Below are 16,621 nucleotides of genomic sequence, written 5' to 3'. Positions count from 1 at the left end.
TTCTTTCAAATTGAGCACAATTTCTTCGTAGCGAAGCAATCCTAAAGACGCGCGGCACCCGAGTATCTTTGCTTAGATCTTTGATTTAGATTTATATCGAGGAGGAGCGGAAAAAAGTGTGTCCAGCCAAATAACATGTCATAGATTTTATATTTATTGTATTTGTATATTATGATAAATCGAAGCAAAGGTGGATGCGATCTCAATATTTTTAAAAAAATTTCGTAAAACGCATCTTACAGTCTCTAAGCTAGCTCCCCTCATTGAATGAACAAACGCACACATTCACACATTTCTTGACATACACAAAATTCAAGAGCTTTAGTTATTCGCCTTAGAAGGAAAAAGATTCATTTTTTGAACGACTTGAACTGTTCAACATTAACGGCCGCGACTAATAGAGAAAAATCAACCTTAAATGGAATTTGCCTTAAATTGAACTATTTATTATTACATTGAAGAAAATCTTCTCATCGAGATTGGAACGATCGGTTGATTTAAAAATCACCTGAATTCACTTAACTAATAACAATTAAAAACTTACATGCAGTATATATGCACATCCGTAGCACCTACATGATCTCCTTAATGAGCTTACTTACCTTATCTTCAATTTTAGGATTAGCACCCAATTTCAGAAGAAGATTATAAAAGTGACCATTATCGTTGATGACAGCGGCATAATGCAAAGGTGTACGTTCGTCAAAATCCGTGGCTGAGGTAGTTTCGGGGAAACGAGACGCCAAATATCGCAGGATATCTAAAAGTGAGAAAAACACAGTGGGTTACGAGAGCATGGAGGAGGGCACACGCGATCTTACCACTATGACCGAAAAGCGTAGCAACATGTAAGGGTGTGGCACCGTTTGGTGAAATATTATCACGAGAAATAGCAAATTTTCGACGATCCAAAGCCTGTTGTAAAGACAATAAGCTGCCGTTGCGGGCCGCTTTATGGACTCTTTGAATTTTATTCTAAAGACAAGGAAGAAATGAGATAATAAAATCAAGAAAGCGTGCACACATATTCAATTCACCATATAATTAGGCACGTTATTGAGAAAGGCTTGTACTTCGGGTTCTGTAGCCTCCAAATTTGATAGCTTCTCACCGTCACCGTTCAAAACTATCTCAGCTAATTTCTCCATGTCACCAGCCGCTACAATCTGTTGCAGTTGCAGTTCCTTTTGATGTGTAGATGTTTTTAAGCCAATTAGGTTTTTGTGTTTTCTTTTCTTCTTTTCTTTTTTTTTCTTTTTTTTTTAGTTGTCATTAACAAAAATTTAACTCACTCACACATATAAGACCGACAACAAAAAATATAAGGAAAAAAATTATATAAGAACAATCAACATAAGTGAAAAGGTTTGTGTTTATGTGTTTTGGAAAAGTGCTTAAAGACATTCAAAATTTAAATCGTGTTGAATGGTGTTCAAGGTGTCGATGTTTGTGAAAGAAAAATTAATACATTTTTTTCCTAGAACTCATATGAAACTAAAATTTTAAATATCACTATTGCTTCATTATCTGTTGACTGAGTTAATTTGAAAAACAAAAAAAAAAAAAAATGCAATGAAAAAAAAAAAAAAACAAACGAAAAACAACAATTGAAAAGTTATACTTTTTCATTATGATCAATAGCAGCGGTTTGTGACTGAACTGTATTATCCTCAGAAGCACCTGCCACGAAGCCTTCAATAGCAAGCGATGGCGTTACAGCTGCGTCTCTTTCTGCACTCTCAAGCGTAGAGCGTTGAAGAGACTTTTCATTGTCTCCGTATTCAACGACCTCTTCCTCAGCAACTTCATCTACAGCCGCTTTTTCCGCAGCAGCTTCTTCTTCAGTAGCATTTTCCGCATCAGCTTCTTCTTCAACAGCTTTTTCCTCAGCAGCTTCTTCTTCAGCAACGTTGTCTTCTCCATTTCCATTAGTCATCTGTTCATCATCTTGATTACTATGATGATCGTTTAATTCAGTTTCTTTGTCCGTAGATTCGTTATTTTCTATGAGTTCTTTCCCGTTTTCTCTGTCATCACTATTATTATTATTATTGTTTGTTTCCTAAGAAGATATATTTTAGATATTGTTTGTAATATAATACTAAAGTACGATTATTGTTTACTATCAATGAAACATTTTGTGTACACTACTCGTTTATTAATTTTTACAATGTTATCAATAAAAACAAAAAAAAAAAAATTTGTCTAAAAAGCAAGCTTGGTTGGTCTTAATGGCTTCTTTGAAATTTCCTAATTTTTTTTTTTTTTTTGTTTTTTATTTATGATCCTTTGATCATTTGGTGGTAGTTCAAGAACTTTCAGAGAAAGGATAGCCACTACGATGAATAAGAATCCATGAAATACATTAATGAATTTGAGTCATGTACGAATGAATGTGCTCTCTGGCGAAGACAGATCTCTATACATAGCTGACGATAGCAGACAATTCCACAATCTGAATGAAATCGAAGCTAAAGAAAAATCATGGTGCAGAGCATAGATCATCAGAGTCTCCCACACAAAAAGCACAAGGGCTGAAGGAGACAATAGGTAGGGCGGGATGTAAAATAGTTCAGAGCACAACATCCGCCCGTCGGGCAAGAAAATTTCGATCGTCCACCTCTGTCCATACGGGTTTCTGCTCGTGTATTTCTTGAGCGTAACCAAGCGTGGAGCGTTTGCCAGATAGAAAGTGAAATCTTTTGACTTTTTTGACTATTTGTATATTTCACATTACACAAAAGTGACAATATTTATGTATATAAAACTAGTTACACTAGAAGTGTCCAATCGTCCACTCAACGTGGGGCCTAAATAGTTTTGGTACGATGAAATTTTCTTGTTAAAGTATTAAATAAATAATAAATTTATAAAATTTAGACACCTCGTAACATGAAGGTGTAGAGTTATGTGTGTCTAAAAGCGAATTTTGAATAATCACTACTTAAGATATTTATATAAAATTCCTACAAAGAGGAGGTTTTTAAGCCATCGAGATAAATAAAACAAAATATTAGACAAGTTTTAATATTTTAAAATTTTTCAGTATTTGCGAAATGCTTTTCTGAACTGATCATATCCATTTTTAGATCCAATCTTGACAATTTTGATACTTCAAGCATTCTATCTAAACTTAGTGTTTCAAGGGTTCCAACGCAGGTAAGTGGGCAGATAGGCAACGCAACGAGCAGATAGATAAATGGATGAATCGACAGGTGCGCCTGATTAAATCAACACAAGATCTTGCCAGATAGATAAATGGGTGAATCCATTCGCAGGTGTAACCGAATCAATTTAAAATCTCGCTTTGATTAAATGTCTGGAAATCTTAAACAACATTCCAAAGAAGAGGCAAAATATATGGAAGGAAATAATTAGTATACTCGTCGTCTGCGCTTGTAAAGCTGATAAATGAAGATAATGTCAACCAATTTAACGAAAGTAGGATGAAGACCATCTAGCTGTTCCTATATAAGCGAGCTCTCTCCATAACTTTTGCTTGAAACCGTTAGCCACGGAAAAACGTTTTTTTTTTGAGTGTACCTTCTATACGATAAAAGAAGACTCCCGTCTTTAATTGATCCGTCATCCAATTTTCCCATTTTTAAATGATCCCCAAGAAAATTGCTTCCTGGGCAAAAATTTTTGCTGTTTGTTTTAAAACTTTTTCGACTGTCCTTCTGTCTATAAATTCTTTAAAGATGTGAAAGTACGAAAGCCAAAAAATTAATTCAAGCAGAGAATAGAAAAACATCGTAAGCTTGGTGGGTAATCAAAAAGCTCCTATAAAACATTCAGAAAGCATTCTCTGATGAGTTTTAGTTGAATTTCAGTTTTTCCAAAAAGAAAAAAAAGAAAAAGAAAACAACTTTAAACCTACTTAACCGCACTTTAATTAAACTTGCGAAAAAAAAAAGAACAAATATTTGACCTTCAAGTCAACACATTGCATAGGCTGGTAAGTATTACATGGCTTTTCAATTTTATCAAACAACTGCAACTGACGCTATTCGATAAATAACTAAATTTATTGCATGCTTAGATGTCGTTTAGATATGTACAGATAATGTATTCACCTGAATTTAACTACACGTTGTGTATGTAGGTGTTATAGTTAACGAATAAAATATATGTAAATAGATTTTCAGACAACAGCAAATACAATTACAATATAAAATTCCACATAAAAGTCTTAAGAAATCCTTAATCGAATGTGAAATTGTTGAAAATTTACCACAGAGAGAGGGAGAGAGAGAGAGAGAGAGAGAGAGAGAGAGTGAGAGAGAGATTAGAGAGTTGCGATCTTAACACCCATGCAAAAATTTAAAACAAACTTGAAGTTTTACTGCAATTTTATTATATTATATTAGTAAAGATAAATATGTATAAATATGTAAGGAAAACTTTAGTAAAAATCAACATTTTTAAGATAGTAATGAAAGTACTTCTCTTCTTGCACATACACACAGATTTCAAAAAGATACAAATGATGAATTTATCCATTAAGTATGTAAGAGAGTGCAAAACTTATTTCTACGATGTATTATTCCATTCATATTTAAAGTTTTCCATATTGTACCTCATCGTCTTCGCTTTCGCTTTCGTTTTCGTTTTCGCTTTCATTGTTGCTTTTCATATTGAAATGATCTTTATAGTTTTTCTCATTCAATTCAGCTTTATCGTGTACCGATAAATTATTTTCAGAATTCACTATAATCACCTCCTTGCTATCATCTTCTGCATCAACATCGCTCTGGTCTATTTGTTCAGTGTCAGATTTGTCAGCGCTCAGAGCCCTCTTCAATGCATTTTCAGCTTTCTTGATACAACTTGTAGCTTCATCAATTTGCATGTCATGGTTTGTTTCAATTTCCTGAACAAACTCTTTTATTTTCATTCCGTTTTCATTTTTATTTGTCCCATTTTCTTCTGCCTTATCATCGTCCGTTTTGTATTCTAGCCCATTACATTCTCGCTGCTCTTCTTCAGACATTTCCGCATCTTTCGTATTATTATTTTCGTCTTCCTCAGTCTTTTGATTTTCATGATCCTTCAAATCGTCTTCTGAGCTATGTTCGCTATCTTCAGAATCTAACTTATCATTTTCCGGTAAAGAGAGCTGGTCAATGTTTATAAGTTTCTCGTCTTTCATTTCTTGATCACTATCACGGCTGCTCTTTGCTTCATCATCATTTTCATCTTCATCCTCTTTATTGCTATCATTTTTGTCAGCATCGTCTAGCCCAGAAGAGTCTTCATTTTTTTCCTCCCCTTCTATATCGCTATTCTGATCAAGTTCTTTATGTAAAGGAGCTTCGATCTTCGTATCTATATCTATAACTCCATCGTCTATTTCCTTTTCTTTTTTCTCTTCGCTTATTTTATCTTGTTCGATGTCACTCTCTGGTGTATCCACTGCGACTTCGTTTGAAGTCACAACTTCTGTTTCATTTTCAATATCATCATTATCATCATATTCTTCATTCTCATCTGTTTCACCTGGTTCACTGCCGGCGGGATCCTTTATTACCGTTCCAGTAATACAATCATTTATTATTTCGCTCTGTTTCTGTAAAAGTAAACAATTGTCGACTGATTTCTTTCGGTTTTGCTTTTTTCTTTAACTTTTTATTTAATCACTTATAAAATTTTGCATAATTTAATAAAGTATTTATTAAAATTTCTTGAAAATAAACATATTTGAAGCCAAAGATAGGTGTATAGATGTACGCATATAGCAGAAGAAAGAGATATCAAGGCCGACAATAGCTTACTTTTTTTTGAATTTCAATTAATTGAAAAATCACTTGTTAAATAAAGCTTTCATTTATCGTACTTTTTAGAGGAAATGAAATTAAAGCTTTCAAGCTATACGAACTTAAAATGGTATAGAACGAAAATGCTTTCAAAAAGATATTTTTTTATTGTATTTACAAATCGCTAAAGAAGAATAAAAACTAAAAAAAAATCCTTCTAATTTTTTGCCCCAAGCTCTTGTATTTACAAAACTTTTAAAGAATTTAATTAAAGTTGATTTTAAGCGTAGGAAAAAGTAAAGGTGAGAAAGTTTTGATATCTAAATTGAACTTACCTCACTTTGCTGTTCTTTCTCTTTATCCTCTTCATTATCTTCTTCAGGATCTTTGGTTTCTTTAGCTGTATTTTCTACTTCTTCACTGCTCGCTTCCTGATCTTCTGCGTTTCCATTAGTGGATTGTTCTTCAGCTTTTGAATCGTTAGCGTTTTCCGCACTTTCCTTTTCCTCGTTTGGATTATCGGACCGATTATCTTCAGATATTTGCTCAAGGCTTTCAAAAAAAAAAAATAAAAAATTAGAAAATAAAAAAATAATATTTATAGACAGACATATGATTTTTAAAGTGGACGCTCAGAAAAAAAAACACTTTCGGATAATATTTTACTCTGTTAAGTAAATTTTAGTTTAACTGCACTTACAAAGCAACATGCGTGCGTACTTGCTGCAAACTTTTCAGAAATAACTTTAATTCTGTCAAGAACCTTCCGCGTGGAAATGTTGTTAATTTCTTTCAGTTTTACACAGAGGAAGTGATCATAGAATCTGAACAACGGAAATCGAAAATATTTTTCTTTGCTTATTGATTTCCGAACGCTCTAGTTTGAATTGTAGTAAGAAGCAAAAAAAAGCCTGCTTAGATAGTTTTTAAAACAGAGTGGTCAGTGCTAACAGGCGCTCCTTTTTGAGAATATATCATGGATTGTGTTTTAGGCGTTTTGATGACATTCACTCTTCCCAGAGTTTGTTATAACCGCGCACCCTATCACAACTTTGGCGAAGTTGTACATATTCTTATGAGAATTAAGCCCGTGGTCAATAAATTTGAATAGAACAATTCATAATATTCTCTTGCGGAAAGGTGTAGCTGTGAAAGTACTCAATAGATCGTTGATTTGAAGACAATCGGAGCTTAGCGTTTCTCTCCTAAGACGGGCCTTTCCTGAGTAAATATGAAATGCTGTTAATTCAAAAGCAATGTCGCCCGCGAAGGCGTCATCACGCAATCCCTAACATATGTGAAGACCTTTAATCGCAAATTATATTCGGCAATAGAACATATTCTAGGCTTAAACTCTTCTTTAACATAAACATTTAACAAATTTTGCTTAGCCATTGACACATTCCTTACGAATGTATCTGGGAAGACAGATCATTTTTAACTATTGCAGGCTTGTCTGCACGATCGAATCGTAGATCATACTAGACCTAAATAAGTGTCAGTAATGGGATTTTTCTTTCTGGAGACCCCGAAGTAATCTACTGCGCCGGTCCAAAAAAGGAAAGGTTCTTTTCGACGGTTTGGTCGTGGCGGGGGTTCGCAAGCTTCCTGAAAAGAATTCTGCTTAGGCGTGGAGTTACATTGGCTGCCAGGTGCCTGCCGCGTAGAAAGGGAGAGGCTTTAAATGGGCGTTCCTCTCTTTTAGTGATTTATCAAACTTGGAGGTGACAACTAGCGTTTTTCAACTCCATGTACCATCGGTTGACGCAGTTAGACCACGCGGACAACCATGTACACCACTCCTCGTGGAAATTTTGTTGAAATCTTTGAGGGTTGATCTTTTAAATCGTATAATAGTTTTTGCCAATATCTAACAGCCAACCCTAACTGACCATTCTTCAAGGATAAAGGATGAACTTCGAATTCTTCCATTGTATGGATTGCTTCCAATCAGACTCATTTTTATTATATATGAATATTGGGCATCAGTATGGGTCACTTCGGGCATCATAAACTTGTCGTGTTAATAAGAGAGTGGAATTCTACATGCTACTAGCGTCACGGAGGCTTGCAAATCTAACCTCGAAAAAATTTACCGCCAAAGAAGGTAAGTTAGGAAAAGTAGGAAAAAATATGTTGATAAAAAAATGTTATAAAAGAACGCAATAATAGCGGATTCAAATTTTGAGGTTCGAGCAACATGAAGCTAACCCTTGAGATAGGGTTTATTTTACATCAAGACCCTTGTGTCTGTTGCACGATAGCGATGCTTGTAGAAAATTTATCTTAACAGCTTTATGAATATTATTGAACCTACGTCAATTTTGCTTTTTTTTCGAATTTTATCTTAAAAAGTAGGAGACACCCTCTTGTTAGTAATAGATCGTTTTCGGAGAGTAATTTATTTAAAAACTTGGAAATGGTTTAAATTCATAGAACGATTGCTTTTTGTTGAAAGCCGCCCTTTCTTAAGAGCGCTAAGATCTAAACAGCGTAGCTACATTTCCATAGTGTCTATCCATGTATTCAAACCTACCCCTCAGTGACTTCAGCTTCCGAAGTATTCTCATTGCTTTCAGTGATTGAATGACGACCAAAGCCATTTAGTTCCGGTATTTTAATATCACGCTTCTAGAAAAAGAAAACAACACATAAGTAAAATAATCGATGGAAGATATCCAATAAAAAAGGTATTCATGTAACCTTGCCATCCCCACTATCATCGCTTAGAGCTTCCCAATCAGTGGCAATACCTGGTGAGACACGTGGTGCTTCCGGTACATAAGTAAGAAAAGCGCGCTCAATTTCGTTCGGCTTATGACGATAATAAGTGGGTGTTTTCATTCTCTTTTTTATTATATAGATTTGTTTAGAAGGCATCAACAATAATAAAAAAAAAATATATAAAAAAAAAATAAAATTGAATAAATTGTCATTTCAATGATGGAGAAACGTAAACTGCGTGCTTACATAGTCGAGAACTTCCTCATCACAGCCGGCTTGCGTGAGTAGTGTGTAACAGCGCATATTATTTTTGGCGCTAGCAGCCCAATGCAACGGTGTCTTACCGGTAATATCGATCTCATGGACACCATCCGGCCAAGTGGCTATTAAATATTCCAAAATTGTTGCATGACCCAAGCCGGCCGCTTTATGTATCAAATTCAGTCCATTCGCATCCCGGCAAGTAACTAAAGCAGGCGGTACTGGCGGCTCTAAATGGGTCTGTAAATTTTCCAAACTATTATCGATAACAGCTTGATGTACATCTTTAACGGAATTCTAAATGATTCATATTGGAAGTTAAACAAAAGATTTGCATTCAAATATATTGATCGGTTTACCATAACATAAGGCACTGCTGATAGAAAACGTTTAACCTTCGAATTGGTGCTGGCTTGTTGCCTAAGACGATTACCTTGCCCGGCCCATAGTATACGTGTCAGTTTGCCAATATCCTTTTCGTGCATCCATATGCGTATCGTTGACAGTTTAACTGAAAAGTCTTTAAAGATAACAATGAATGAAAACTTTTCACTTTCACTTTCATCAAAGTGAAATGAAGCGACTTTGAAACGAATGATAGTCAAGTGACTAGAACTAGGAAGTAAATAAAACTTCTCAAGAGTGTGAAAATTAATTTAAAGTTTCGTAACGCCTTCTTTTAAAGCAACGAATAAACTCTGGAGCTGGTAGTAATAAAATATATAATATAAACTTTCACGCGAAGTCGTTCTTTCGCAGTCTTTTTTACACATTTTTCCTTTTTGCTTTTTTGTTTGTATGCTTTTACTTTCTAGCCGACTAAAGAAATGGAAGATAATAATTGTTTGCATGTTCACATGCTAACAGCTCAACTATTTTTATCGCGTAGCTAATGAAGAAGAAAAATTCCAGTCAAACTCTCGAAATTACTTTATAAAAATATTTATCAAAAATAATCAAAAAAAAAATAAAGAATTTTGTTTTTTTTTATACATTTCATATTGAAGTGTTGAATTCAATTGTAGGTCATTACAACAACTATTTCTTCATCTATTTCATTAACTTTCATGTCAATTAGTCTTTTCACTTTTTTTTTCACTTTCCCCCTCCGGTGTTTCTCCAAAAAAAAAAAAAAAAAAAAAAAAAAAAAAAAAAATTTTTTGGGTTAGGGAAATTTTTTATATTTTTTCTTTTTTGTATGAAAATTAATTTTTTTTTAAGGGATTTTCAGTATTCACGTGGGAAAGATAGCATTGTGTATTAGTTAAAAAACGCTTTGATTCATTCATGAATATTTTCTTATATTCTTATCAATGGGACTTTTAACATTTGTTCAAAATTAATTAGAAGTGCATTTATATAATGTAAATTTATTATATAAAATAATTGTTCGTAACATCTTCGTGTAATTCATGCTTCACACCAGCTAAGCTGAAACTGAGATCTAAAGCGATTTTTTATTTAGGGCACTCCTTAATGGACTGCATTCTCAATAGCTCGATTCTTTCGTCTGTTATGTGCCATGATACGTGAAGCCGGCTTATTGCTCTCACGGTTGAGAGCTACCGTTCGCTATGAAAGATATAAACGAAACGATCGCATTTTGGTTTTACGGTACTCGATTACTTTCGCTTACAATTTCAGAGATTAACTAATCTCCCTATGTCCATTAATTAGGGGAATATGTACCTTTATAACAATACTTCACTTTGTTTTCCTTTTAAACATGGCCGTCGATAGCTGTTTCGCTTTTACGCTCGATATCGAGCAAACACTCATACCCTGCCGAATACTATTTTGTTTTTGAGCTAAAATGCAATGTTTTACGCTCGATATCGAACAACAACACTCATACGCTATGGCGTGCTATTCACTTTGGAGCTAAGTTACAGCATGTTCTTAGGCTATCGAGTGCTATTTTACTTTGAAGTTAAGCCATTTTAGGTGCGATATTGAGCTAACCCTCATATCCTGCCGAATGATATTTTGCTTTTGAGGTAAAATGCAATGTCAACAACACTCACACGCTACGAAGTGCTATTTCACTTTGGAGCTGAGTTACAGCGCGTTATGTGTGATACTGAAAAAACGCTCCTTGGCTATCAAGTGCTACTTTACTTTGGAGTTAAGCCATTTTACGTGCGACATCGAGTAAACGTTCTTACGCTTTCGAGTGCTATCAACGAAGCAGTCGTTAAGGAGAATCGTTAGCAAAAAAAACAAAAAATTCTCTACCGAGTTTACTAAGGCGAACAGTAAAACGACCCATGGTTTTCTTGAACGTTGTATCAATTATGTGAAATTCTGTCATATTTTTTTCCAAATATTCTATAGTCGATCAGCATGTTCGTTGCCGTTGAAAATTAGAAAAAAATTAGAAATTTCGATCCACAGCTCCATGACGCTTGTAGGCGGAAGATTTTCTCACCTTCCATTCTACATCTTTTTTTGCTATGACATTATTATAAAGTGATGCAGCACTCACAGGACGGTGTCGCAGTAAAAGTGCGTTTATTGTTTATATAATGACTCAATACAAAGATGTTGCACTTATCTAAAACTTCGTATGATTAAAAATTTTCAAATTAAAACTTCCAATATAAAACTTTAATATTCTTTTCTCTCGTCGCGTTTCTGCGTCTTATTAGCGTTAATACTATGACATAAATTATGCACGCATATGCACGCTTTCTTTCACAAGATTTGTAGTTATTTGCTTATCAGAACTATTATAACGCTTTTATGTAACAGAAGGTTGCCGTGACCGACTAAGAATTTTAATAAGGAAATGCTATTCAAATGTTTTTAAAGCAATTGCTGTTTCATGACTAAATGCTCTAGACTTTGAAAAGTTGAAACATCAATAGGAAATTAAACACAAATCTCATGACATAATATCAAAAAAAGAAATCAAATAAAAATATAAAAAAACTGGCAAAAACCCCTTTAAACAATTGTTACAAAGAAGATTTATATAATGTTTGTACAAAGTTCATTTATATGTTATGTATGTTTGTCTGTCTACTGCTAATAAATATCAAATTGTATGCATAATTGTAGACTAGAAAAGGAAAAAAGATGCATTAAGCTTGTAAGTGCATATTGCGGTCCCGACACATAAGTCACAAGAAAGCTGAAATAATATCTGAGTAGATTAAGTAAAATTAGAAATGTGAACCTCTTAAAAGGATTATTTAGAGAAAAAAATTAGTCAGAAGTCCGAAATGAATAAAATTCGGAGAGGATATGAAGCCCGATGAAAGCATTTATTTCTGCTATATCGATAAAGGCTTACTTTCAGTCTCCCATGTTTCACGCTCCATCAGTCTGTGATTTTAAGTCATAAAATGCAATTCTTTTTTTGTGAGAAAACCAATACGAGGCCTTATAGAGCAAGGTGCAGCAGTGTAGAGTACAAACTTTTAGAGAAGAAGTTTGTCTAATTAACTTAACAAATGCCGATCATCTTTTTTTTTCTTATAAAAATTTATTTTATTCATTTTTTTTTTACTAACACGCAAACCGAATAAGAGATAAGTGACAAAAATTCAATTATCTCCTATCCGCTAAAGAGGGAAATTCACTAACAAAAAGGAAACTTGAATAAATTTTGAATTGTGTCGGCCTTTCAGTCTGCTTGTCGAAATAATACGAATGGAAGGCAAACCCCGGTAAATATATTCATAATCATAATTTAGAGATTAAGATTTAAATGCACAAAAAATCCAGTAGTGAGTTCGTCTGAAATGGGCAACATGTGACAACAGAGCCTTAAGTAGTAATACCATAAAAAAGGTGTATGTTTGACAAATTTTTTCACAATAATAGAAAAAATAATTCGCATTGAAGCCTTTTTTTTTCTTCAACTAAGCAAATCATCCGTTGTTGCTTGGCTGGCACACAGAAAAGGAAGAAAAGGTAGTAGGAAAGTAATGTTCCTGGAAGTTATTGTATTTGTAATGCATTGTATTTTCGCGAAAGAGGATGTAATCGAGCATACACTCAAGTTATTCATAAAGAGAAACTATTTTTTTTATGAAAAAAGAATGGCAACATCGAAGCCTCTTTCTCAATAGCCAGCTCTAGTTTAAGGGGCTCTGCGGAAGAGCAGGTAGCTGGTGCTCAAGCTCAAAACTTAAAGAAAGAAAACAATTAATCCGCAAACCCTAAACTGGAGAACTATTTCAAGCATTTCAAAATAATAGTTTTTTGTGCAACTGGCGAGTGTTTGAATAAAAAAAATCTTAAATTTCGACAAAAAAAAAAAATGTAATCGATAATTCTGTAATAAAACTTATTTTGAAAATAAAATGAAATTAGAAGAATGAAAGCTGTGGTCACTTATTAAACCGTTTTGAAAAAACGGATTTCGAAAAAACGCTGAAAAAGGCTTTTTCTTCTTCTTCTTATATTCAGCAAATGAACAACAGATGATTCATTGCGATTTTTTACTACAATTATACTATATTTTTCAATTAGTCTGCGATTTTTTTTTTCTTTTTATAGTTAGTTTTATATAATCGTAAGAGGTTTTTTTTTTTTTTGTAAAAGAAAATTTAACAAAAATCAATAAACTTACCATCTACTTCGCGCTTACGTTTCCGATCATGACCGTTTGATATTTGTCCATTCATGGAAAATACTGCAATGAAATTTAATAAAAAGGAGAAGAATTTTTTATTAATTTTTTTTCTTTATTATCACAATTACTAATTTCCTTAGCGTGAGTGTATTTGTTCGTTATAAAAGTCAACACACACACACACACACACACACAGCAACGCATGACCTCCTTTCTAATAGTATATATTACCAAAATTTTTATTTCCTTTAAGCTCAAACGAAACTTCTGTTAACTTCAAAAGCCGGTCAATAACTAAATCACATATAAAATGGTTTCTGGAAAATATTTCATTTTCTTTCTTACAAAAAGGCTAAAAGAAGAAAAAAAAAAAAATAAAAATCAAAAAAAAAAAACTTTTAATTTTTTCGGCCTTTATGTAGAATAGCTTGATAATGATCTAATGAAAGATTTACATAAGCTTAAGGGGCAAATACGTTATATGGCGATTCGACATAACTGTTATAATGAAGTAACGTTTTCTATAATAAAAACTTAATTGTCTTGCAATAAATTTCAATTCACACGTGACAGCGTCCTTTAACATTTTGAATAAGTTAAACGATATTGAAGCTGGAAATATTAAAAGACTTTAAAAGCTAAGATTACTCTAGCTTTTACATTTACATTTATATATATTCAATGTTACCAATGGAATAGGGAAATTAGTATGTGTACACTTTGTAGGCGGTAAGTACATTGAAACTGCTAGTAAGTAGAAAAACTACTTTCGCTTTTTACACAACCTGGGATATGCTTAACATATTTTAGATGTAGGCGAACATTTGCTTTCAAATTTTGTCAAAAGATTTTTTACTATACTTTATTATGGCTGTCATAGATTAATAAGAACGTACGAAAATGGAATTGTAGAATTTTGCTGGCAAAAGCCGGAAACGTTCAGCAGAGAGTATTGGCTATTTTGAGATTTTAAGTTAACTCAGGCCGCCTTAGAAAAAAGTTACCAAAATTTAATAGATGCATTTTCTCTCCCTCTCTCTCTCTATATCTCTTTTTGTTCTTTTTTCTCTGTTTTACCTCTTTCTCCTTCCGTCTCAAATAGTCAAGGTAAGCGATCGAACTGTGTCCAGGAACTTTGAAGAATAAACCGAATTCTATGCTGAAATGCACGGATATATTAACTTTTTTGTTTCACTTGCAGGGAAGTGTTGCTGGACACTGCCGTGGGACGAAATTTAGATACAACGCAAAGTGCAATGATTCAGGCAAGGGATGCCATTATCGTCAAGGGCAGAAGCGAATATCCACTGCGCCTCCGCTTGGAAGGTAAACTGAGGAAAGTAAACGAACGCAGCGTTCGATTGAGCTGAGCCAAACAACATAAATGTATCAGCACTTTTTTCCACATGATGCTCGACTCAATAGCCGCACTCGAATGAAATGTACTTTGAGGGCTTCGAGTTTTTATGACGGTGCCGAAAAATTGGATCTTTAAAAAAAAAAGATGTAATAATTTCCTGAACGTAGTTTCAGAAAAAAAGGTTTGCTGGATTTTACAATGTCACCTCGATTCTCTGCACGCTCTCTCTAGATGCTGTCCAGCAAAGAGTTTTGAGCTGTCCAACGTATGGGTGTCACATCAACTAAAAGTGAAAAATTTAGAAGAGTTAACTTCCGTCCGCGAATCGGTGACTGATAAAGAATGATTGAAAGACAATCCTCATGCAAAAGAGATCGTCGTCCAAAATGGCTGAAAGTGCACTAACTGCAGATTGATAAGGGAAGGATTGATTGATTTTAACTGATATTGTTCCCAATTAATGCGTTTAAAGTATGCATTTCAGGCAACGCAACCAGAATTGGTCAATAAGATTCATCAGGGAAATGAGCTGATGTGGAAGTTTTGATACATCTCAATTTTGACCATGCCCCTTCTGGCTTCTATTTGTTTCATTTTCAGAAAAACTTTCTTAATGGCGTAAGTGAGGCTTTGAAGAGCCTTACGAAAATCATTTGGCTTAGTTTTTCATCCATAAAACCCTGAAGGTCTAGGGTACCATAATTGCATTAATACGGCAAAAACTTGGCGGGCGAAATGGAACGCACTCGGTTTATTAAAATTCATTTAAAATAGAAGAACATGGATGCAGAAACACTAACGAACTGTTTCCTTGACCTAATTTATAACACACGCCTAACGCATAAGGAATACGATAAGGGATTGGTTTTATTAGATATATTAGATTAGACTTGTGTTTACGATGATCATTCGGTACGGAATTTCTATTCTATTTCTATAATATATATATTTCGGTTTGCAAGGTGTAAGCTTGGTGTAAAGAGTCAGATACTTATATCCTTGCAATTAATGTTAAAGTAATCGGCTTTTTGTATAAAAGTTTTTTAAATGATTTTTCATACCGGTTACTATCATTTGTGTGAAGAAAACAATTTAACTTAATGTACTTTGTTATACCCCACAATACTTGTAGGGCAAGATTTAAAGTTTCTGACGATGTATGCAACACCCGGAACGACTTGAGATAGACCTGACTTCTAGTATACCGGTCGAATTACTTTTTGCATCGAACTAAGCTTGTCTGGCCGTCATTGCGTCTTTTTGTCTGCCTTGTTTTCTTGAAACCGACAACTTTTAGGTCAAGAACGAGCGCTATTGAAAGTGATTCGGATGAACCGATCTTCCGACCACTACCGATTTATCCGACCTCACTTAGGAAAGTTGTTATGTGAATAATAGTATTGAGTGAAATGGTTTAGGGTATTTTCAAGTGGTAATCCCAGAATTGTGAAATCGAAGTTCGCAATTAAAGCCCTCGAAAAATGTAATGAATTTATGTTAATTTATGCTGAAATATTATTACTATCACTGCATTCTTTGATCTAATATATTATTAATATTCCTAAGCAGAAAACAATAATTATGTTTTTTTATGATTTTCCTCTTTGTACCCAATGAGGGATATATTCCTATCAAGTGTATGTTTTCTTGATCAGTATCAAATTCTAAGCCGATTTAAGCATGTCCGTCCGTGCCGTTGCCTGCGTAATGCTTGTGGTAAACCTTCTCCTGATCATAAAAAAGTAAGTTATCCGCCTAAAATTTAGCAGAAACATTGGAAATTTTTTCACGTTGGTTGGTATTGAAACCTGACCTGTTAGGTCACATCTGTTTTCAAAATTCAAAACAAATTTTGCTTTTTGCTCATTGCTTATAAACCACCACAGATATAACGACAAAAATTTGCTTTTATATTCTATGGGTGGGCCAGCAGTACTT

At 33.9% G+C, this 16,621-nt stretch overlaps 1 protein-coding gene across 4 annotated transcripts in view; it reads right to left on the bottom strand.

Annotated features, from left to right (window-relative positions):
* The window catches only part of LOC119636479 (silent chromatin protein ESC1-like), a 32,161-nt gene that overhangs the window by 12,834 nt on the left and 2,706 nt on the right, over positions 1–16,621 (bottom strand). For 3 of the 4 annotated variants that reach the window (XM_038031835.1, XM_038031836.1, XM_038031834.1), the window contains exons 2-11: positions 13,321–13,383; positions 9,101–9,261; positions 8,727–9,038; positions 8,460–8,603; positions 8,293–8,387; positions 6,092–6,308; positions 1,622–2,062; positions 1,038–1,184; positions 822–975; positions 603–760 (exon numbers count right to left, since the gene is read on the bottom strand). In XM_038031835.1, coding sequence (XP_037887763.1) covers positions 603–760; positions 822–975; positions 1,038–1,184; positions 1,622–2,062; positions 6,092–6,308; positions 8,293–8,387; positions 8,460–8,603; positions 8,727–9,038; positions 9,101–9,261; positions 13,321–13,383 — 1,892 coding nt within the window. Of the gene's footprint in view, positions 1–602; positions 761–821; positions 976–1,037; positions 1,535–1,621; positions 2,063–6,091; positions 6,309–8,292; positions 8,388–8,459; positions 8,604–8,726; positions 9,039–9,100; positions 9,262–13,320; positions 13,384–16,621 lie in introns of those variants that run through there. The other variant, XM_038031838.1, reaches the window with a different exon arrangement.

Source organism: Glossina fuscipes, unplaced genomic scaffold, assembly GCF_014805625.2.
Source record: "Glossina fuscipes isolate IAEA_lab_2018 unplaced genomic scaffold, Yale_Gfus_2 28, whole genome shotgun sequence".
Classification (NCBI taxonomy): Eukaryota; Metazoa; Arthropoda; class Insecta; order Diptera; family Glossinidae; genus Glossina; species Glossina fuscipes.
The sequence above is the reverse complement of the archived record's forward strand: the minus strand, read 5'-3'. Positions and strand labels throughout refer to the sequence as shown.